Here is a 22,500-nt window from a genome sequence, read left to right as displayed (position 1 = left end):
TCAGTGTTTGTGTGTGTGTGTGAGGGTAGTACAGTGTTTGTAGGGGTAAGTGTGTGTGTGAAGGTTGTACTGTGTTTCATGGGGTAAGTGTGAGGGTACAGTCGGTTAACTCGCCAACCCTGTTAAGTCGACGTTTTCGAAGTGGAATCGCCAAATTCTCTCTTTGTCTTAGCATTTTCTAATCGGTTATGTCGATTCTTTTATGTCGAACCCTAATATCTCGAGCACAAAAGAGGGCCAAATTTGCCACTTAACGTCGGTTATCTCGAGCCCCATAAACGATCGCCGGCTTTTGAAAATGTTAGTTATCGATGCCACTTCACCATCTCACTACCGTATTTTTACGTATATGAGACGCGTCTTATACAAAGGTTTACGTACCCCTCACCCAGGAAGCGTCTTATACTAGTGGCCGTGAGTTTCAGGCTCAGTGCCGTGCAGCCGCAGAAGAACTCGCGGAAGTGGCGGAAAAATCAAGCCTTACAGATGCTATCTTGGAAGAGCAGGCACAGGAGTTACTGATGGCGGTACTGATGGCGGTACTGATGGCGGTACTGATGGCGGTACTGATGGCGGTACTGATGGCGTGATCACCGATGAAGAAATTGTATCAAGTGTGCAGTCAGCACAGGCAAGCACATCTGCACAAAGCATTTTAGACTTTGTAAAGTAACCATAGTAACCGCGTGTAGGACACTTTTCAGAGCTGTGTTTCAGAGTGAAATCACTCGCGAAGTTAATGTTGACACCGGTTAGCTTTGTGTAAAAACGAACTACACACCGCACGTTTTTAGTGATTTTGTGAGCGATCTGTGTGTTTATAATGTTGGAGAATATAATAAAGGTTTGTATGGAGAATGGACGGTGGTTTGTATTGTATACTGGTGAATCTCTGCTGTTAGTAGGTGCATTTATGCCTTTTGTTGTTAACAAACGTATGTAAATTTTTATAGCATGCCTTCATCAAACAAATCACAGCAACGCTGTAGTGTAAAAAACCCTTCAAAAACACGTGCATGTACATTCTAATTTATTAACGCACATCATGTACATAAAGAAATTTCAAGCACATTAATATATAATATATTTATCTCGATCATTGGTTATCTCGACGCTTTTTGGCCCCTAGGCCCTGACAACCGGGTTCCACTGTAGTACAGTGTTTGTAGTAAGTGTGCATTTCAGAGAACCTAAAACACTACTGTGGATTCTAGAAACTCGCCACCTAAATGCTGACTGAAGAACTACACACTCTGTTTCTTGAACTGATACAGAAGCACACACACACACACACACACACACACACACACACATGCATGCACACAAACGTTTACACTTTTTAAAGAATAAATATATTTTTTTAAATTTTAATATAAATTGAGGGGTAAATTGCTTCCGTCGTGTGCGTGAGTGTGCGAGCGTACGAGTGCACGTGTGTGCATGAGTGAGTGTGCGAGCGTGCGTATAATTGTGTGTGTGTGTGTGAGAACGTGTGTGTGTGTGCATGCAGTCCAGGGCTGAACAGAATTTGTATGGGCTCTCAAATACGACATTCTCTTAAACGTTTTTAGAAGTGTCTCCTGAGGGCTTCCTGGTTCAGAATAAAAAGGGGTGTGTGTGTGTGTGTGTGTGTGTGTGTGTGTGTGTGTGTGTGTGTGTGTGTGTGTGTGTGTTTATCAGACTCTGCCCCTCAGGCCGTGCTCAGTGTGTCTCAGGACTGGGTTCCAGTTCTGGATCAGGTGTTCGGTCAAAAATGGTGTGCTGACATTTGGCCCGTTAAAGAACCTGGAGAAGTCAAAGCGGAGCGATCGCGCCTCCCTTCCGAGGAAGCGTTTCAGGAAAACTCTGCACCCCACAGCAATGTTGACAGCCAGTCAGATCGTCCACAGTGGCTGCAGAATTCTGAGTCCCTGACTGTGACCTTTGACCCTCAGAAGACCTCAGAGACGAGCTTGACAGGTGAGACGTCACAGACCGCAGACATAGAGAAAAGTCTTAGGGGTCCAAGAACTGTTGCACAGGGTTGCATCTGCTGCTGCGGATTTTTCTGTTGAACTCTTTTTATAATGAGTTAATAGTTAATTGCTTGTTAAATGTTCATTAATTATGGTTACATAAAACTGAGGGGTATTTTAATGTAGTAGTTGCTGTTGTGCGTCTGGATCATGTGACCCCTTATTGTATGTGTGTTGTTCTGTAGGAGATGATGTTCAGTTAAAATCCCCCTCGATGCTCCATCGGCTCCTCACGCTCCCGTCTCAGCTGTTAGACGGTGACGACGAGTCGATGGAGTCGGAGGACAGTCTTCTGAACGCCATCGCCTCACTGCAAAGCGCTCAGACCCCTCATCACGACATCGCCAGAGCAGATGACCACGACCCTGAGGACCAGGAAGAAGATGAGGATGAAGGCCAGGAAGAAGAAGCTAAGCCGAAGTCCTGCAGGAGCGGGAAGAAGAACCACACGTGTAAAACCTGCGGCAGGAAGTTCAGCCGAGCTCACCTACTCAAAACACACCGGCTCACACACAAGGAAGCTCGCTCGCCGTTCTCCAAACTCCACGCCCACGCATGCACAAACTCTGGAAAGAACACATGAGTTGGAACACGACGTGACGCATCAACGTAGAGATGTCCTGAGCTGATATACACAGTCATATCTCGAACACCTTAAACATTTTCCTTCAACATCACTCCTGATAGAAAGCTGTGGCACACGAAACGGGGAGGTGCTGAGGAACCCTGCTTTCACATGAGTGTGAAGGTCTATCAGACGCAACATGAGGAGTTTAACATTCTCATCATGATTTAACAGTTCAGTATATTACAGAAGAACCAGATAGAGTTCCCGTCTCCAGTTGTGTTTTCACTTATATCTGCAAGTGGACTTTATTTAAATCCTCCAGGTAACGTGTGGTTTGGAACACGGCCCAGGAGGTGAAACCATTCAAACTGGACCCACGTCACACCTCCCCTGATAACCAACTGTACGCTCAGGATCTCATTACTAAACAAGCCTAAGCCCTGCCCACTTTCACACAAACAGGACCTTAGATTGACTTTTCATTTGGCCAATCACAGAGCACATCACTGAAGAAGCTGCAGATCGTTCTGGTATTGTTGCGCACGAGCGCAGATCATCATGACCTGAACGGAAACGCAAACCCGAGGCGACGGGGTCATGTGACAGGAAGATGGATCTTAATTCCCTTTTTATTTCATTTTTTGGGACTAAAATGTTAACAAGCAACTTAAATATTTTGATGTAAATAAATAAACTCCACAGTCTTTGTTTTCACACGAATACCTCTTCACACAGTGGATTTTCATCGAGACGCAGATGAAGAACTGAACACTGTGGTCCTGCAGACCTCACGTTCGATCAGAAACTCCCCTCCATTATAAACCCATCGTGGAGATTTATGCAACTTTCCATTGTTCCACCTTCTGGAGCTTTAACACCAATAATCATCATTATAAACCTGAATGTTCTCTCTCTCTCTCTCTTTCTTTCTTTCTTTGTGCCGTTATCTGGAGTGGTGCAGAGACGTGGTGAACTAGCGTAGCGTCTTCCTGTTCTTGCCTGCTTCATTCCTGTAGTCATGTGACCATCATGTGACTCCTCAACTGTGTAACTTTCCATCACGGGTTTTACCACGATGTCATTTATTATTATTATTATTAGTTTTTTTTTATGTATTTTTTTATTAACAGTCTGAGCTCTGACAGGACCGAGCTAACATAATCAGCTAATGTTAGCCACTTAGCTAAATTCATCATGATAAATATAACCAAGGGAACAACAACATCACACGACTGTTACTCGGAGTGTGCTGCGAGCGGTTAGCGTCAGTTCTGAACAATCTGATACTGTCTCTCCATTTCTAATAATAATAATAATAATAATAATAATAATAATAATAATAGTGTGTTTGGATTATTGTGGTATATGGTACACCTGATCATCAGCACATCTGGGCTTGTGCATGAGTTTATTATGGAACAATATTTAGAAATAAACGGGAGATTATCTGCATTAGATCAATTATGGGATAGTTGGAGGAGAATGTGGGTTTGGTGTCAACACTGCTCTCAGACGTGCACGTGTAAATAACTGTTAGAGACACCAGGGCTGGATGATGTGACTGAAATATCAACATCATGATACACAATATGAACCATGAACAATTTCCCCCCAAAATACAAATCTGCTCCTGTAATAAGAAATAGACGTTGTGGAGGTGATGCGGGTGTGAGGTGTTGTAGGATGTTGGTGTAGATGTGGAGGTGAAGAAAGTCCCATGGTAAAATGGAGCATTATAATGGTTTAAAGCCTCACCTGATACCATGGCAACTTGTAGCATTGAGGAGTTTAAGCTGTTATTGATGTTTGCAGAGTAAAACTGACTGAATGGATTAAAATAACACTTCATTTTCATTACACATTTTATACACAACTCTTTACAGCGACAATTCTGCTGCTCCGAATCACACACACAGATAAAGTAGTGCCAGAAGATATTTATTTACCTGAGTTTGAATAAATAGGTCTTAATAGATAATGAAGCGGTTGGATTAAACTCCTGGTGCTGTTTTTTTTTGTTCTCTATCTCATTTGAATGTTTTTTTTTCTTCACTTCGTCTCCAAACTCATCTTTCATCAAACTCACTATTCACACCTGACCCTCCATCCAATCACAATCCACTATTCACACCTGACCCTCCATCCAATCACAATCCACTATTCACACCTGACCCTCCATCCAATCACAATCCACTATTCACACCTGACCTCCATCCAATCATAATCCACTATTCACACTGACCTCCATCCAATCACAATCCACTATTCACACCTGACCCTCCATCCAATCACAATCCACTATTCACACCTGACCCTCCATCCAATCATAATCCACTATTCACACCTGAACTCCTTCAAGCCAATCACAATCCACTATTCACACCTGAACCTCCATCCAATCACAATCCACTATTCACACCTGACCCTCCATCCAATCACAATCCACTATTCACACCTGACCTCCATCCAATCACAATCCACTATTCACACTGACCTCCATCCAATCATAATCCACTATTCACACCTGAACTTCCAGCCAATCACAATCCACTATTCACACCTGACCTCCATCCAATCACAATCCACTATTCACACCTGACCCTCCATCCAATCACAATCCACTATTCACACCTGACCCTCCATCCAATCATAATCCACCATTCACACCTGAACTCCTTCAAGCCAATCACAATCCACTATTCACACCTGAACTTCCAGCCAATCACAATCCACTATTCACACCTGACCCTCCATCCAATCACAATCCACTATTCACACCTGAACCTCCATCCAATCATAATCCACTATTCACACCTGAACCTCCAGCCAATCACAATTCACTATTCACACCTGAACCTCCAGCCAATCACAATTCACTATTCACACCTGAAAAGGAGGTGTATGATGTATATAGTGATGTAGTAAATCAGGATGTTGATATTTTATCTCCACATTGTGCATATAAGTATAATGTAGTAACTGTAAACATGCACCACAACAGCAGTGTGATGATGATGATTGTGTGATGATGATGATTGTGTGATGATGATTGTGTGATGATGGTTGTGTGATGATGGTGATTGTGTGATGATGATTGTGTGATGATGGTTGTGTGATGATGGTTGTGTGATGATGGTGATTGTGTGATGATGATTGTGTGATGATGATGATGATTGTGATGATGATTGTGTGATGATGATGATTGTGTGTGATGATGGTTGTGTGATGATGGTTGTGATGATGATGATGATTGTGATGATGGTTTGTGGAATGATGATTGTGTGATGATGATGATTGTGTGATGATGGTTGTGTGATGATGATTGTGTGATGATTGTGTGATGATGATGATAATTGTGTGATGATGATGATTGTGTGATGATGGTTTGTGTGATGATGATTGTGTGATGATGATTGTGTGATGATGGTTGTGTGATGATGGTTGTGATGATGATGATTGTGTGATGATGGTTGTGTGATGATGATGATGTGTGATGATGATGATTGTGTGATGATGATTGTGTGATGATGATTGTGTGATGATTGTGATGATGATGATGATGGTATGTGATGATGATTGTGTGATGATGATTGTGTGATGATGGTGATGATGATGATGATTGTGATGATTGTGTGATGATGATGATGATGATGATGGTATGTGATGATGATTGTGTGATGATAATGATTGTGTGATGATGGTGATGATGATGATGATTGTGTGATGATGATTGTGTGATGATTGTGTGATGATTGTGTGATGATGATGGTGATGAAAACGTGCATCAGACGTTTACACTTGCGGTTATTCTCCACACAGCCGTACCTCATTGTGGTGTGAAGTTGTTGTAGCTCATTACCTCAGAATGCAGCATTATTACTGCAGCATGCGCTGTTCTTCTGCTCATTTCTGTTTGTGTGTTTTTGATATTTAAAAGCAGACGAGGAGTCAGACGGAGGACCACCACGGAAATGCACCTGGTTAAAAAACATTCAAACTGGACTTAGGCCGTGACTCTGCACAAAGACTTTATAAAAAGATATAAATATATAAATAAGTATAATAAACAGAAGTCTGTGTGTTTAAGGCCAATGGTTTAATTCTCTGTATTTTTTTTTATCTTTAACCTGAACTCATGTTTATTTCTTTTTATTTTATTTCTAATATTTTTTACAACATTCTTCAGAACAAATTGTTGATGTTGGATTAAGTTTTTGAAGATTTTATTTGAATAATTGTATTGAATTGCAAAAATGTATCCAATTCTGCAATAAATATAAATATGAACAACTTCTTCTTTCAGCTTCTTCCATTAGGGGGCGCCACAGCAGATCATCCGTCTCCATCCCCCCCTGTCCTCATCTGCCTCTTTCACACCAACTACCTGCATGTCTTCTCTCACCACATCCATAAACCTCCTCCTTGGTCTTCCTCTTTTCCTCCTTCCTGGTGTCTCCATCCTCAGCATTCTCCTACTGATATACCCCATGTCCCTCCTCTGCACATGTCCAAACCATCTCAATCTCACCTCCCTCACCTTGTCTCCAAAACGTCCTACATGCGCTGTCCCTCTAATAAACTCATTTCTAATCCTGTCCATCGTCTTCACTCCCAACGAACATCTCAACATCTTCAGCTCTGCTACCTCCAGCTCCACCTCCTGTCTTACTCAATGCCACTGTCTCTAATCCATACAACATCTCAGGTCTCACCACAGTCCTATAAACTTTCCCTTTCACTCTCACAGATACTCTTCTATCACAAATCACTCCTGCTATCACTCTTCTCCACCCACTCCACCCTGCCTGCACTCTTTTCTTCACTTCTCTAACACACTCTCCATTACTTTGCACTGTTGTCCCCAGGTACCTGAACTCCTCCACCTTCTCCACCTCTTCTCCCTGCAACCGCACCCCTCCACTGCCCTCCCTCTCATTCACACACATGTACTCCGTCTTACTCCTACTGACTTTCATTCCCCTTTTCTCCAGCGTGTACCTCCACCTCTCCAGGATCTTCTCCACCTGCTCTCTACTCTCACCACAAATCACAATATCATAGTCCACAGAGACTCCTGTCTGACCTCGTCTGTCAACCTGTCCATCACCACTGCAAACAGGAAAGGGCTCAGAGCAGATCCTTGATGCAGTCCAACCTCCACCTTGAACCAGTCTGTCGTTCCTACTGCACACTTTACTGCTGTCACACCGTCCTCATACATGTAGTCATTACAGACTTCCTCATACAATACCACAACTCCTCTCTCCACCCTGTTGTACACTTTCTCTAAATCCACAAACACACAATGCAACTCCTTCTGACCTTCTCTATACTTCTCCATCAACATCCTCAAAGCAAATAATGCGTCTGTGGTGCTCTTCCTCGCCATGAAACCATACTGCTGCTCACAGATGGTCACCTCTTCTCTCAGCCTGGCTTCCACTACTCTTTCCCATAACTTCATGGTGTGACTGATCAACTATACTATTAACTGCCTTCATGTCTGCAGTATCAGCAGTGCAGCTCCTGTAGTGTAAAGTACATGTAGCTTGAAGCAGCGCTGTAACCAATCAGATTTTATGTTGCCAGCACTGAAGTCCTTTAGCAGGCAGCATTTGATTGGATGTTTAGAGGGTCACTAGTCAGAGCTCACAAACCACATCTGTATAAAATTGATATAAAGTTGATTGTGACTGTATGAGATCCTGTGTGTGATGCAGCTCTGATCTACTGCACTTCTCTATTGTACTGATTCTGTAGACGTGACGTCATAATGATGGTATTAAGAGGTGGAGTGGTTCCGGTCTGGGGGGAAACACACGACCTGATACTGTAAAATAAAAACTAATCAAACAGTGTGTGTGTGTGTGTGTGTGTGTGTGTGTGTGTGTGTGTGTGTGTGTCTTTACAGTATATACAGAAACTGCAGTGTGTAAATTGAATTCACACAGAGCACAGAACACACACACACACACACACACACACACACACACACACACACACACTCCAGCAGCAGATTAGTTTGTACAGTGCACGACTAATTTACGGGGGGGGGTGTCGCGCGCGCACAATGCACGGTTTGATTCACAGTAGATGAAGTAAGCCTCCCCCCACCCCCCCCTCCCCACTCTCCCCCCCGCCTCCTCCCGGTTGGTCGGAAGTGGCACCGTGACGCCACGCGCTGCTGCTGTTCCTGATGTGGCTGCAGCAGCTACGCGCGCGCACTGACCTCCTCCTCCTACCACCACCACCGCTCTGAGACTGGAAACGGAGCGCGCGAGCGCGGAAAGACGGGAGGAGGAGGAGAGAGAGAGAGAGAGAGAGAGAGAGGGAGAGGGAGGAAGGCAGCTCGCGGACGTGGCGGCTCCGGGGGTGAGCGACGAGCCCGCGCGCTGCAGAGAGAAAGAGAGAGAGGAAACGCCATGCACCGGGGAAACTGCAGGTAAAACCCGAGCGCGCGCACCCCGAGCCCCTTCTTTCTCGTGCATTTATTTTACTTTCATTATGTTTCTGTGCATCTCTTCTCTCTCTCTCTCTCTCTCTCTCTCTCTCTCTCTCAGTCTCGGCTGACTGTCTGCATGTGATTGTGAATAACTGCAATAAATTGTTGCGTTTCCGGTTCTGTTTCTCTCACATCCGTTTATTAGTTTTTATGCACGGCTCGTTTGGGGGCGTGCACAAACGGAAACTAAACAAAAACGGAAAGAGGAAAAGTTTTGCGGGGAGAGAGAGAGAGAGAGAGAGAGAGCTGGAGCCATAAACAAGATGGCCTCTGTAGCTGCTGACGGTGTGTGTGTGTGTGTGTGTGTGTGTGTGCGTGTGCGCGCCTCTCAGTCTCTTCTACACTCCTCCTTTACCCTTTTTTTTACCTCTTCTCCTCAAGATTTCATAAAAGAAACAGTGGAACATTGAGTCCATGTACATCCTGCAACCTAACAGCACACACACACACACACACACACACACACACACACAACGTCATGATGAATAAAAGCAAGCAATAAGTGCCGAAGCTTCAATCAGCTCGGGCCACATTTACCCTGTTAGCCCACAATGCTAATGCTAATGCTAACGCAGGAGTTTATTTCTCACTTCCAGTTCTGATCTCTTTATTCAGCAGCGCCGCTTCGCTTTGATCTGCTGATTGATTGATTGATTAATTGATTGACAGGCGCCTCCACACGCACGCATTCTGTTATTCACACAGTTGGACATAATGCAAATATTTACTTTGTTAGTGTGTGTGTTGTGTTACAGCAGTGTGTGTTGTGTAACAGCAGTGTGTGTTGTGTTACAGCAGTGTGTGTTTTGTTACAGAAGTATGTATGCTGTGTTACAGCGGTGTGTGTTGTGTAACAGCAGTGTGTGTTGTGTTACAGCAGTGTGTGTTGTGTAACAGCAGTGTGTTTTGTTACAGAAGTATGTATGCTGTGTTACAGCGGTGTGTGTTGTGTAACAGCAGTGCGTGTTGTGTAACAGCAGTGCGTGTTTTGTTACAGGAGTATGTTTGCTATGTTACAGCAGTGTGTGTTGTGTAACAGCGGTGTGTGTTGTGTAACAGCAGTGTGTGTTGTGTAACAGCAGTGTGTGTTGTGTAACAGCAGTGTGTGTTGTGTTACAGGAGTATGTTTTGTTACAGGAGTATGTTTGCTGTGTTACAGCAGTGTGTGTTGTGTAACAGCAGTGTGTTTTTGTAACAGCAGTGTGTTTTTGTAACAGCAGTGTGTGGTGTAACAGCAGTGTGTTTTTGCAACAGCAGTGTGTGTTGTGTAACAACAGTGTGTTGTGTTACAGGAGTATGTTTGCTATGTTACAGCAGTGTGTGTTGTGTAACAGCAGTGTGTGTTTTGTTACAGAAGTATGTATGCTGTGTTACAGCAGTGTGTGTTGTGTTACAGCAGTGTGTGTTGTGGTACAGCAATGTGTTTTGTTCCAGAAGTATTTATGCTGTGTTCCACGGTGTGTTGTGTAACAGCAGTGTGTGTTGTGTTACAGCAGTGTGTGTTGTGTTAAAGCAGTGTGTTTTGTTACAGAAGTATGTATGCTGTGTTACAGTGGTGTGTGTTGTGTAACAGCAGTGTGTGTTGTGTTACAGCAGTGTGTGTTGTGTAACAGCAGTGTGTGTTGTGTTACAGCAGTGTGTTTTGTTACAGGAGTATGTTTGCTATGTTACAGCAGTGTGTGTTGTGTAACAGCAGTGTGTGTTTTGTTACAGGAGTATGTTTGCTATGTTACAGCAGTGTGTGTTGTGTAACAGCAGTGTGTGTTTTGTTACAGAAGTATGTATGCTGTGTTACAGCAGTGTGTGTTGTGTTACAGCAGTGTGTGTTGTGGTACAGCAATGTGTGTTGTGTTACAGCAGTGTGTTTTGTTACAGGAGTATGTTTGCTATGTTACAGCAGTGTGTTTTGTTACAGAAGTATGTATGCTGTGTTACAGTGGTGTGTTGTGTAACAGCAGTGTGTGTTGTGTTACAGCAGTGTGTTGTGTAACAGCAGTGTGTGTTGTGTTACAGCAGTGTGTTTTGTTACAGGAGTATGTTTGCTATGTTACAGCAGTGTGTGTTGTGTAACAGCAGTGTGTGTTTTGTTACAGGAGTATGTTTGCTATGTTACAGCAGTGTGTGTTGTGTAACAGCAGTGTGTGTTTTGTTACAGAAGTATGTATGCTGTGTTACAGCAGTGTGTGTTGTGTTACAGCAGTGTGTGTTGTGGTACAGCAATGTGTTTTGTTCCAGAAGTATTTATGCTGTGTTCCACGGTGTGTGTTGTGTAACAGCAGTGTGTGTTGTGTTACAGCAGTGTGTGTTGTGTTACAGCAGTGTGTTTTGTTACAGAAGTATGTATGCTGTGTTACAGTGGTGTGTGTTGTGTAACAGCAGTGTGTGTTGTGTTACAGCAGTGTGTGTTGTGTAACAGCAGTGTGTGTTGTGTTACAGCAGTGTGTTTTGTTACAGAAGTATGTATGCTGTGTTACAGCGGTGTGTGTTGTAACAGCAGTGCGTGTTGTGGTACAGCAATGTGTGTTGTGTTACAGCAGTGTGTTTTGTTACAGGAGTATGTTTGCTATGTTACAGCAGTGTGTTTTGTTACAGAAGTATGTATGCTGTGTTACAGTGGTGTGTGTTGTGTAACAGCAGTGTGTGTTGTGTTACAGCAGTGTGTGTTGTGTAACAGCAGTGTGTGTTGTGTTACAGCAGTGTGTTTTGTTACAGGAGTATGTTTGCTATGTTACAGCAGTGTGTGTTGTGTAACAGCAGTGTGTGTTTTGTTACAGGAGTATGTTTGCTATGTTACAGCAGTGTGTGTTGTGTAACAGCAGTGTGTGTTTTGTTACAGAAGTATGTATGCTGTGTTACAGCAGTGTGTGTTGTGTTACAGCAGTGTGTGTTGTGGTACAGCAATGTGTTTTGTTCCAGAAGTATTTATGCTGTGTTCCACGGTGTGTGTTGTGTAACAGCAGTGTGTGTTGTGTTACAGCAGTGTGTGTTGTTACAGCAGTGTGTTTTGTTACAGAAGTATGTATGCTGTGTTACAGTGGTGTGTTGTGTAACAGCAGTGTGTGTTGTGTTACAGCAGTGTGTGTTGTGTTACAGCAGTGTGTGTTGTGGTACAGCAATGTGTTTTGTTCCAGAAGTATTTATGCTGTGTTCCACGGTGTGTGTTGTGTAACAGCAGTGTGTTGTGTTACAGCAGTGTGTGTTGTGTTACAGCAGTGTGTTTTGTTACAGAAGTATGTATGCTGTGTTACAGCGGTGTGTGTTGTGTAACAGCAGTGCGTGTTGTGTAACAGCAGTGCGTGTTGTGTTACAGCAGTGTGTGTTGTGTTACAGCAGTGTGTTTTGTTACAGAAGTATGTATGTTGTGTTACAGCGGTGTGTGTTGTTACAGGAGTATGTTTGCTATGTTACAGCAGTGTGTGTTGTGTAACAGCAGTGTGTGTTGTGTAACAGCAGTGTGTGTTGTGTAACAGCAGTGTGTGTGTGTGTGTTACAGCAGTGTGTTTTGTTACAGGAGTATGTTTGCTGTGTTACAGCAGTGTGTGTTACAGCAGTGTGTATTGTGTAACAGCAGTGTGTTTTGTAACAGCAGTGTGTTTTATAACAGCAGTGTGTGGTGTAACAGCAGTGTGTGTTGTGTAACAACAGTCTGTGTTGTGTTACAGCAGTGTGTTGTGTTACAGGAGTATGTTTTGTTACAGGAGTATGTTTGCTATGTTACAGCAGTGTGTGTTGTGTAACAGCAGTGTGTGTTTTGTTACAGGAGTATGTTTGCTATGTTACAGCAGTGTGTGTTGTGTAACAGCAGTGTGTGTTTTGTTACAAGTATGTATGCTGTGTTACAGCAGTGTGTTGTGTTACAGCAGTGTGTGTTGTGTTACAGCAGTGTGTTTTGTTACAGAAGTATGTATGCTGTGTTACAGTGGTGTGTTGTGTAACAGCAGTGTGTGTTGTGTTACAGCAGTGTGTGTTGTGTAACAGCAGTGTGTGTGTGTTACAGCAGTGTGTTTTGTTACAGTATGTATGCTGTGTTACAGCGGTGTGTGTTGTGTAACAGCAGTGTGTTGTGTAACAGCAGTGCGTGTTGTGTTACAGCAGTGTGTTGTGTTACAGCAGTGTGTTTTGTTACAGAAGTATGTATGTTGTGTTACAGCAGTGTGTTTTATTACAGGAGTATGTTTGCTATGTTACAGCAGTGTGTGTTGTGTAACAGCAGTGTGTTGTGTAACAGCAGTGTGTGTTGTGTAACAGCAGTGTGTGTTGTGTAACAGCAGTGTGTGTTGTGTTACAGCAGTGTGTTTTATTACAGGAGTATGTTTGCTGTGTTACAGCAGTGTGTATTGTGTAACAGCAGTGTGTTTTTGTAACAGCAGTGTGTTTTTGTAACAGCAGTGTGTGGTGTAACAGCAGTGTGTTTTTGCAACAGCAGTGTGTGTTGTGTTACAGCAGTGTGTATTAATGTAACAGCAGTGTGTTGTGTTACAGGAGTATGTTTTGTTACAGGAGTATGTTTGCTGTGTTACAGCAGTGTGTGTTGTGTAACAGCAGTGCGTGTTGTGTTACAGCAGTGTGTTTTGTAACAGGAGTATGTTTGCTGTGTTACAGCAGTGTGTGTTGTGTTACAGCAGTGTGTTTTGTTACAGGAGTATGTTTGCTGTGTTACAGCAGTGTGTGTTGTGTAACAGCAATGTGTGTTGTGTAAGAGCAGTGTGTGTTGTGTAACAGCAGTGTGTTTTGTTACAGGAGTATGTTTGCTATGTTACAGCAGTGTGTGTTGTGTAACTGCGTGTGTTTGTTATGTTGCAGGAGTTTGTCATGTTACAAAAGTGTGTTTTTGTTTTGTAAAAACAGTGCGTTGTGTTACAGGAGTGTGTGTTTCTTGCATTTCAGCTGTGTGTTTGTTGTGTTACAGTAGTGTGTATTTGTTGTGTAACAGCAATGTTTGTTACTACAGTGGGTGTTTGTTGAGTCACAGGAGTGTGTTTGTTGTGTGAAGCAGTGTGTTGTGTAATAGCAGTGTGTTTGTTGTGTAATAGCAGTGTGTTTGTTGTGTAATAGCAGTGTGCTTGTTGTGTTATAGCAGAGTGTTTGTTGTGTAATAGCAGCGTGTTTGTTGTGTTATAGCAGTGTGTTTGTTGTGTTATAGCAGTGTGCTTGTTGTGTTATAGAAGAGTGTTTGTTGTGTAATAGCAGTGTGTTTGTTGTGTAAAAGCAGTGTGTTTGTTGTGTAATAGCAGTGTGTTTGTTGTGTTATAGCAGTGTGCTTGTTGTGTTATAGCAGTGTGTTTGTAGTGTAATAGCAGTGTGTTTGTTGTGTTATAGCAGTGTGTTTGTTGTGTAATAGCAGTGTGCTTGTTGTGTTATAGCAGTGTGTTTGTTGTGTAATAGCAGTGTGTTTGTTGTGTTATAGCAGTGTGATTGTTGTGTAATAGCAGTGTGCTTGTTGTGTTATAGCAGAGTGTTTGTTGTGTAATAGCAGTGTGTTTGTTGTGTTATAGCAGAGTGTTTGTTGTGTAATAGCAGTGTGTTTGTTGTGTAATAGCAGTGCTTGTTGTGTTACAGCAGTGTGTGTTGTGTAATAGCAGTGTGTTTGTTGTGTAATAGCAGTGTGCTTGTGTTATAGCAGAGTGTTTGTTGTGTAATAGCAGTGTGTTTGTTGTGTTATAGCAGTGTGTTTGTTGTGTAATAGCAGTGTGCTTGTTGTGTTATAGCAGAGTGTTTGTTGTGTAATAGCAGTGTGTTTGTTGTGTTATAGCAGTGTGCTTGTTGGGCAAAGTTACTTTTAAAAGTAATGCGTTACAATATTGAGTTACTCCCAAAAAAGTAAATAATTACGTTACTTAGTTACTTTTTATGGAAAGTAATGCGTTATATTACTTTTGCGTTACTTTTGCGTTACTTGTATCTCTTTCACGCCTTACAGGTGTAACAGGTGTCATATAGATAATTGCCATTAAGAAATCAGTTATAATAGGGCAAAAGACATTTCTTAAACATTTAAAATGATTAATAACTTCTTAGAGAACAATAAGATGATCGACTACATTTTGAGCACAAGGCTGAACACTTTCCAGTCGCTCTTCTGTACACTGATTTTCAATCTGCCTCGCCGTCAGGAATGTAACTATCGCTAGTGTTTATAAGGTTAAGGGTGTGGGCTACACAGTGGTGATGTGGAGGGAGAACATACCTCTCGCTGTCATCTCATAAAACTTCGTGCAATTCCGTAAATATGACCTCGTCCTCGTCTACATCATTCTTCATCATCAGCTTCAAACATTCTAAACGCTTTTACAAAGTTCACGCTTTTATCAGTGACCGTGGCAGTTTATCTTCCCACAAAGAGCAAATGAGCTGTGAATTTGCTCTCTCTCTCCGCTGCGATGGCATCGTACATGTGTCTCCCACGGAAAACTTTTATTCTGAGTAGTCAATAGATCTGCAGTGGTGGAAACATATTCCAAGTCGGCAAAAGTTCTGTCTCCATTTCCATATACGCCTTATATGATTTTAACAAGAGAGTGTTTGTTGTATTATACTCCTGTAACACACAACAATCCTGTAACACAAAAAACACACTTTGTTTGTTGCGGGTAATGATGATTTGTGTTTGTTTGTCTGGTACTAAGCTCAGCTAACATTAACCTGTGTGTGTGTGTTCCACAGGCTGCAGTATCAGGGCAGAGATCAGCAGCATTGGCAGTAGGGGTAGTAGGTAGCGTGCTGAGGGACGAATCCGGTGGACGATGGCTGAGATGGAGACGGAGTGTGTTGCGTTGGGTCTGAATGCTCTGGCCTCGGAGTGTTTGTCACCTGCTCTGGAGCCCCTCCGTGCCGAGTGTGTGACGCCGACCCTGGCCATGCTGAACACCCTGAGCTCGGAAGTCACAGAGCCAACGGCCATGCTGCCCTGTGTAAAGAGCGAGCCGGACCTAGAGCTGGTACCGGTCCGCACCGTGGACGTGTCCCAAATCCAGCCCCTGAGCACTGCCGAACTGGGAACGGAACACATCCGGATGGAGATTAGTGGCCTGGAGTACATCAAGTCAGACCTGCACTCATTCCACAGCGCTGAGTTGGACTCGTATAAGTCTAGTTATGATGCCTTTGACTACACGTCACACGACAACCTGGACTACATCAAGTCGGATCAGAGTTCTGACCTGCAGTGTTACTATGCAATGGAACTTGAAGCTAGCCGGTACGAATATGACTCGACGCTCGCGTCCGAGAAATCCGAGACATCAGATACGGTGGAGTCCAACATCCTTGAGTCCATCCGAATGGCGGAGCTCCGCACTGAGCTTAACAAGCTCCGCCCTGACGCCGTTATCGAGTTTTCATCTGCTCACATGTACGACATGCAGTCCGCAAACACAAACACCACAACCCCAGACCCTGCGAAAGCTAAAACGCAACCACGTAAACCTCGTAATCCGACAGGTGAAAAGCCGTTCTCCTGCACACAATGCGGAAAGAACTTCAGCACTCTGGGAAACCTGAAAACACACCAGCGGATCCACACCGGGGAGCGGCCGTACTCCTGCTCGCAGTGCGGCAAGAGCTTCGGCCAAGCGGGCAACCTGAAACGCCACCAACTGATACACACGGGCCAAAAACCATACAACTGCAGCTTGTGTCCAAAAGGCTTCACCAAGGCAGATGACCTGCGTTCGCACCAGCGTATCCACACGGGCGAGAAGCCATTCACCTGCGACGAGTGCGGAAAGGCCTTTTTCCACGCCAAGGAGCTTAAGACACATCGCCTGGTCCACACGGGTGAGAGGCCATTCTCCTGCCAGCACTGCAGCAAGGCCTTCACCAAGGAGGCCAGTTTCCGTAACCACCAGCAAAGTCACATGGGTGAGAAGCCATACCAGTGTACACATTGTGGGAAGAGCTTCGGGAACTCGGGTGTGCTCAAGACTCACGAGAAGATCCACACCGGGGTAAAACCGTTTCAATGCACGCAGTGCGGCAAGAGCTTCGGCCGCCTCGGACACTTAAAAGCACACCAGCAGATCCACACAGGCGAGAAACCGTACTCCTGCCCACAGTGCAGCAAGTGCTTTAGCCAGTCAGGACACCTCAAAGCACACGAACAGATCCACAAACGAGAGAAAGCGCAATAACACAGAACGAGTGCAGCTAAAAAGTAACGGGGCACAGGATACAAAACAAAATGTTCATTTTCCCACACACACAGAAAATAATAGAATTGATATATTTATAATGGATTCGAACGTTTTATGTGTTTATCTGTAAATGTCAGAGGATGGGATCAGTGTGATTAGAGTCGAGTCTGAGTCCTCACTGTATTTGTTGACTGTATTCAGTGGTGCACAAACTGGTAGCCCCAGCGTGAGGTAGAAGACCAGAGGTGGCGGTAAGTAAGGTGTTTAGGAGAGAACCAGTTGGTTCTTGGGGCTGTGAAAAACCTCAATGCAGAAGCTTGCTATTCATTCCCATACTGCCACTTGTGGCCATGGTCTGGTACTCTGAAGGTCCTGCTACCTGTTACTTAGATACCTCATGTTTAAACACAAAGTGTTTAGCAGAACTGAAGACCTCACCAGACTTGAGAGAGAGATACTCGAGAGATCATACCTCCTAGCAAACATGTTCACAGATTCACATGCAGTTTGTCAAAGACACAAACACACTGTACTTCATCGAAGACATTCCGGAACTCATGGACTTGCTCATTACCTCTGTGGGGTAATGGTACATTCCTACACACACTTCTTATCAGTATTAATGCCGACTTTATTAGGTTCCTATGGAACCACAGGCACAATTGAGCTCTGACTCGGGGCTAACGAACACATTCAAGTTTTGTTCACACACTAAAGTCCATCTCCAAACAGATCGTGGCATATGGATAGAATCAGAGTTGGAGATAAGTGACAGAAGTTAAATACAGAAGGTTTGATGAGTTCCTCTGTCTACTTCTCAGGCGGTTGAAATGACCACATATCCAGGACCAAAATATTCCCCCTCAGCACATATCTAACATCATGTTTTAAAACCAAAGGGACTTTGTCATTAGAAACCTCACTGTTCCATTACAGACCTTCTTGATAGTAGATCAGGTGAAACTCTGTACCAGACAGTCTTTACACGGAGTCTGATGCAGTAACATTGCTGATGTTAGTATCGCTATATTAGCCAACCTTCTTTCATCATCATTACTGTGACCCTCCTGATGATGTCAGCATGAACAGGAGCTCTGAGGTGCAGGAGAACGTCAGGTTCAGAGGCAAGCTCACATCACTGCTCTCCAACAAACCAGTCATAATCACTGATCCCACCCCCTGAGAATGATTGACAGTTGACCAAAAAAAGAAATTAAACACAAAGATACGACTGACTTTTCACATGAACATGAACATATGGTTTTAGTCTCCTGTGCTCTGTTACACACCTCTCAAAGTATTATCCTTTAAAGATTCTATATAATTATATACGTTTTCATACCTGTTTGTGACCGATTTGCTTTTACGCAAGTGTCTTTCTTTACTATGTCGGGGGAGGGGGAGGGGTCTGGTAGAAATGTTTCGTATTTGTTTGATCTGTTTTAGTGACAATTTCTTTCCTACTCACCGTGAACACATTTATCAAGAGACCATGTAATTCTTTCAACATGTACTGGAACGAGTTATTAAAGAAACTAATGAAACACTGATGTTTCCTGCCATTCGTTTGATTCTGTGTTTACACACAGATTTACACACTAAATAAAGAGAGACTGCCGGAGACACCATGAGGAGGAACCTGCAGAGGAAGCAGACTTGACATAGAAACCCCTCCTCACCTGGGACCCTCCTGATTGAGCGGTGGTCAGTGTGAACCTGCAGATTCACTTAAACACATCTTCAACTACAGAAACCAACGGACCAACAAAGCAGAGGTAGAAGAAATTCATATGTATGTCAGGGTGTTTTGGTGGCCTGTGGATCATCTAACCTGGCCTTGAAACTGGTGCCCCCAAGAGGCCTGGAGGATTGTGCATTATCAATTACTTCCAAGACCAATGTCATCAACTTGACACCAGTCTCTCTAAAAACGCCATCATTATTATTTTTCATTCATCTACAATGGGCCAGATCTTCTTTCTTTCTTTCTTTCTTTCTTTCTTTCTTTCTTTCTTTCTTTCTTTCTTTCTTTCTTTCTTTTTCTTTCTTTCTTTCTATTTAACAAATCTCATCACGTTTCATGTTTTTGTGAAGGGACTAAAATAATTCCATGTTCTTCCTTGAGCCTGTTTCTTCTTCGGCTCATCAATTCTCCTGCTTTTAAAAACATTCTCTCAGAAGGTACAGGTGGTGCAGTGATGCTGGATCCTGATAGAGGCAAGTGCAGTATGATGATAATTAATTATTATTCTAATTATAATTATTATCCACCAGATTAAATTCAAGATCTGAAATGATACACAGAAAACAGATAGTCAGAAGATCAAAACCTGAGACCTCAAACATGGACCTGAGGCTCCCTCCATGCTCGAGCACTGCTCCACTCATTATTTCTATTTAGTGTTATTATATTTTGAATAAACATTTTGGAAATGAGAATGTGTGTGTGTGTGTGTGTGTGTGTGTGTGTGTGTGTGTGTGTGTGTGTGTGTGTGTGAATGAGAGACAGTACACAGTGAGGGTTAATTAAGTTGAGACACATGTCCAAACCATCTCAATCTCACCTCCCTCACCTCAAATCGAATTTTATTCATCACATACACATAAATACAGGGTACAACATGCAGTGAAATGCTTTATACGACGGTCCGGCAAGAGGGGAATAGGGTGGGGAGAAAGAAAAAAAGCAGATAAATAAAGTATAAAAACTATATAAAATAAAATATAAGAATATAATATATAAAGGATATATAAAGATATGTATGTGAACAAAGAGAAAAATGTATATACAAAAAAATAATTCTTATGGCAGTAGACAGTGAAACAGTAAACAATGTGTGCCAAAGTGTAAACAATAGACAATTTTAGTGGTGGGTTGTCTATAAAGTGTCCGTGTGCGGTATGGTGTGGTGTAAAGTGTCCATAAAGTGTCCGTGTGCGGTATGGTGTGGTGTAAAGTGTCCGTAAGTGTCCGTAAGTGTCCGTGCGGTATGGTGTGGTGTAAAGTGTCCGTAAGTGTCCGTAAGTGTCCGTAAGTGTCCGTGTGCGGTATGGTGTGGTGTAAGGGTCCGTAAGTGTCTGTGTGCGGTATAGAGTGTCCATAAAGTGTCCGTGTGCGGTATGGTGTGGTGTAAAGTGTCCGTAAGTGTCCGTGTGCGGTATGGTGTGGTGTAAGGGTCCGTAAGTGTCCGTGTGCGGTATGGTGTGGTGTAAAGTGTCCGTAAGTGTCCGTGTGCGGTATGGTGTGGTGTAAGGGTCCGTAAGTGTCCGTGTGCAGAATGGTGTGGTATAAAATAAATAAATATAAAGTGCACTTTGCTGTGCAAGTCCAGAGTTTAAAGTGTCGTGGTGTGAGAGGTGAGATCTGTACAGAGAAGAAGTGTGATGATGGAGAGAGTGAACAGCTTTTAGATCCTGGGTGTTTCCTGGTTTAAACACCGAATGGCCTGTGGGAAGAAGCTCCTCCTCATTCTCTCTGTGTTTGCTTTCAGGGAGCAGAAGTGTTTCCCTGAACGCAACAAATAGAAGAGTCCATTGTTGGGATAGCTGAGGTCCTTCACAATCTTCCTGGCTCTGGTCCTGCACCGCGTGCTGTAGATGTCCTGCAGGTCAGGGAGCTCGGTGTGGATGGTACGTTCAGCTGAACGCACCACCCTCTGGAGGGCTCGTCTGTCCTGCATGGTGCTGTTCCCGAACCAGGAAGTGATGCTACCCATCAGGACACTCTCAATGGTGCAGGTGTAGAAAGTCTTAAGCACCTGAGAGGGTAGTTTAATGCTGCCGGGCCTTCTTTTCCAGGGTGTTAATTTGACAGGACCAAGACAGTTTCTCTGTGATGTGAACACCCAAGTACCGGAAACTGTTCACTCTCTCCACTGGGGTCCCGTTGATGTTTAGCGGTTGGTATGACCGCTCCCGCTTTGTGCTGAAGTCCACTATCAACTCTTTAGTCTTGCTGATGTTCAGGAGAAGGTTGTTCTCCTGGCACCATCTCTCCAGGTTTTTAACCTCCTGTAGGTAGGCCGTCTCGTCGTTGTTGGAGATCCGGCCCACCACAACGGTGTCGTCAGCAAACTTGATGATGGTGGTGGAGTTGGATGTGGCCACACAGTCATATGTGTACAGCAAGTACAGCAGGGGGTTTAGAACACAACCCTGGAGAGCTCCTGTGCTGAGGGTGAGGGTGGATGAGGTGTGTTTTCCCACCCGTACGGCTTGTGGTCTGTCTGTCAGGAAGTTAGAGATCCATTGACACAGCGGCTGGCTGAGTCCCAAGACCTCCAACTTAGAGGTGAGTGTGGAGGGAATTATAGTGTTAAATGCTGAACTGTAGTCCACAAACAACATCTTTGCATAATTCCCGTTTCTTTGGTCCAGGTGACTCATCGTGGTGTGGAGGAGATGAGCAATGGCGTCCTCAGTAGAGCCTTGTCTCCACCTTGTCTCCAAAACGTCCTACATGCGCTGTCCCTCTAATAAACTCATTTCTAATCCTGTCCATCATCGTCACTCCTAATGAACATCTCAACGTCTTCAGCTCTGCTACCTCCAGCTCCACCTCCTGTCTTTTACTCAATGCCACTGTCTCTAATCCATACAACATCTCAGGTCTCACCACAGTCCTATAAACTTTCCCTTTCACTCTCACAGATACTCTTCTATCACAAATCACTCCTGCTATCACTCTTCTCCACCCACTCCACCCTGCCTGCACTCTTTTCTTCACTTCTCTAACACTCTTTTCATCACTTGTGTGTGTGTAAACTCAACCCCATCTCCAGGTCAAGATCTCCTAATAACACTTGATGACTCTCTGCTCTCCACTGTTCGTAACCTCGGGGTAACTATGGACAATAAACTGTACTTCTTCCCACATCTCTCTAATGTGTCTCGTTCTTGTCGATTTCTTCTCTACAACATCCGAAGGATTCGATCATTTCTGCCACACAGGCTGCCCAGGTTCTTGTTCAGTCTCTTGTGATTTTGAGACTGGACTACTGCAGCTCTCTGCTGGCAGGTCTTCCCCTGAACGCTATTCATCCACTGCAAATGATCCAAAACGCAGCTGCATGACTTGTGTTCAATCAGCCCAAGTTCTCCCACACCACCCCACTGCTGCTCCTCCACTGGCTTCCAGTAGCTGCACGTATCAGATTCAAAAATGGACCAGCGTCATCTTACCTCAGAGACCTCATCACATCTCGCACTGCACCACGCTGTCTGAGATCCTCCAGCACTGCTCCACTGGTACCACCTTCTCTCAGAATGAGAGGTAAGTACACT

General features: G+C 43.8%; 2 protein-coding genes across 3 annotated transcripts in view; both read left to right on the top strand.

Annotated features, from left to right (window-relative positions):
- Positions 1-3,303, top strand: part of si:dkeyp-113d7.10 (eukaryotic translation initiation factor 5B) — an 8,862-nt gene extending 5,559 nt beyond the window's left edge. Inside the window, exons 3-4 of the mRNA XM_046835435.1 lie at positions 1,681-1,959; positions 2,201-3,303. Of these exons, the coding sequence (XP_046691391.1) occupies positions 1,681-1,959; positions 2,201-2,598 (677 nt within the window). The 3' untranslated portion in view covers positions 2,599-3,303. The remainder of the gene's footprint in view (positions 1-1,680; positions 1,960-2,200) is intronic.
- A 5,442-nt stretch (positions 3,304-8,745) lies between these two features.
- si:dkeyp-113d7.1 (uncharacterized protein LOC407709 homolog) lies at positions 8,746-19,672 on the top strand. Of its 2 annotated transcripts, XM_046835469.1 has the most exons (3): positions 8,746-9,025; positions 15,749-16,945; positions 18,807-19,672. In XM_046835469.1, the coding sequence occupies exons 2-3, from the start codon at positions 15,829-15,831 to the stop codon at positions 18,821-18,823; spliced, it is 1,134 nt and encodes a 377-aa protein (XP_046691425.1). In that variant the 5' UTR covers positions 8,746-9,025; positions 15,749-15,828; the 3' UTR covers positions 18,824-19,672. The 2 variants fall into 2 exon arrangements, with proteins under 2 accessions (XP_046691425.1, XP_046691424.1); XM_046835468.1 differs by lacking the exon at positions 18,807-19,672 and having other exon boundaries at positions 15,749-18,763.
- Positions 19,673-22,500: the final 2,828 nt, after the last annotated feature.

The sequence above is a fragment of the Silurus meridionalis genome, chromosome 22 (assembly GCF_014805685.1).
Source record: "Silurus meridionalis isolate SWU-2019-XX chromosome 22, ASM1480568v1, whole genome shotgun sequence".
Classification (NCBI taxonomy): Eukaryota; Metazoa; Chordata; class Actinopteri; order Siluriformes; family Siluridae; genus Silurus; species Silurus meridionalis.
The sequence above is the reverse complement of the archived record's forward strand: the minus strand, read 5'-3'. Positions and strand labels throughout refer to the sequence as shown.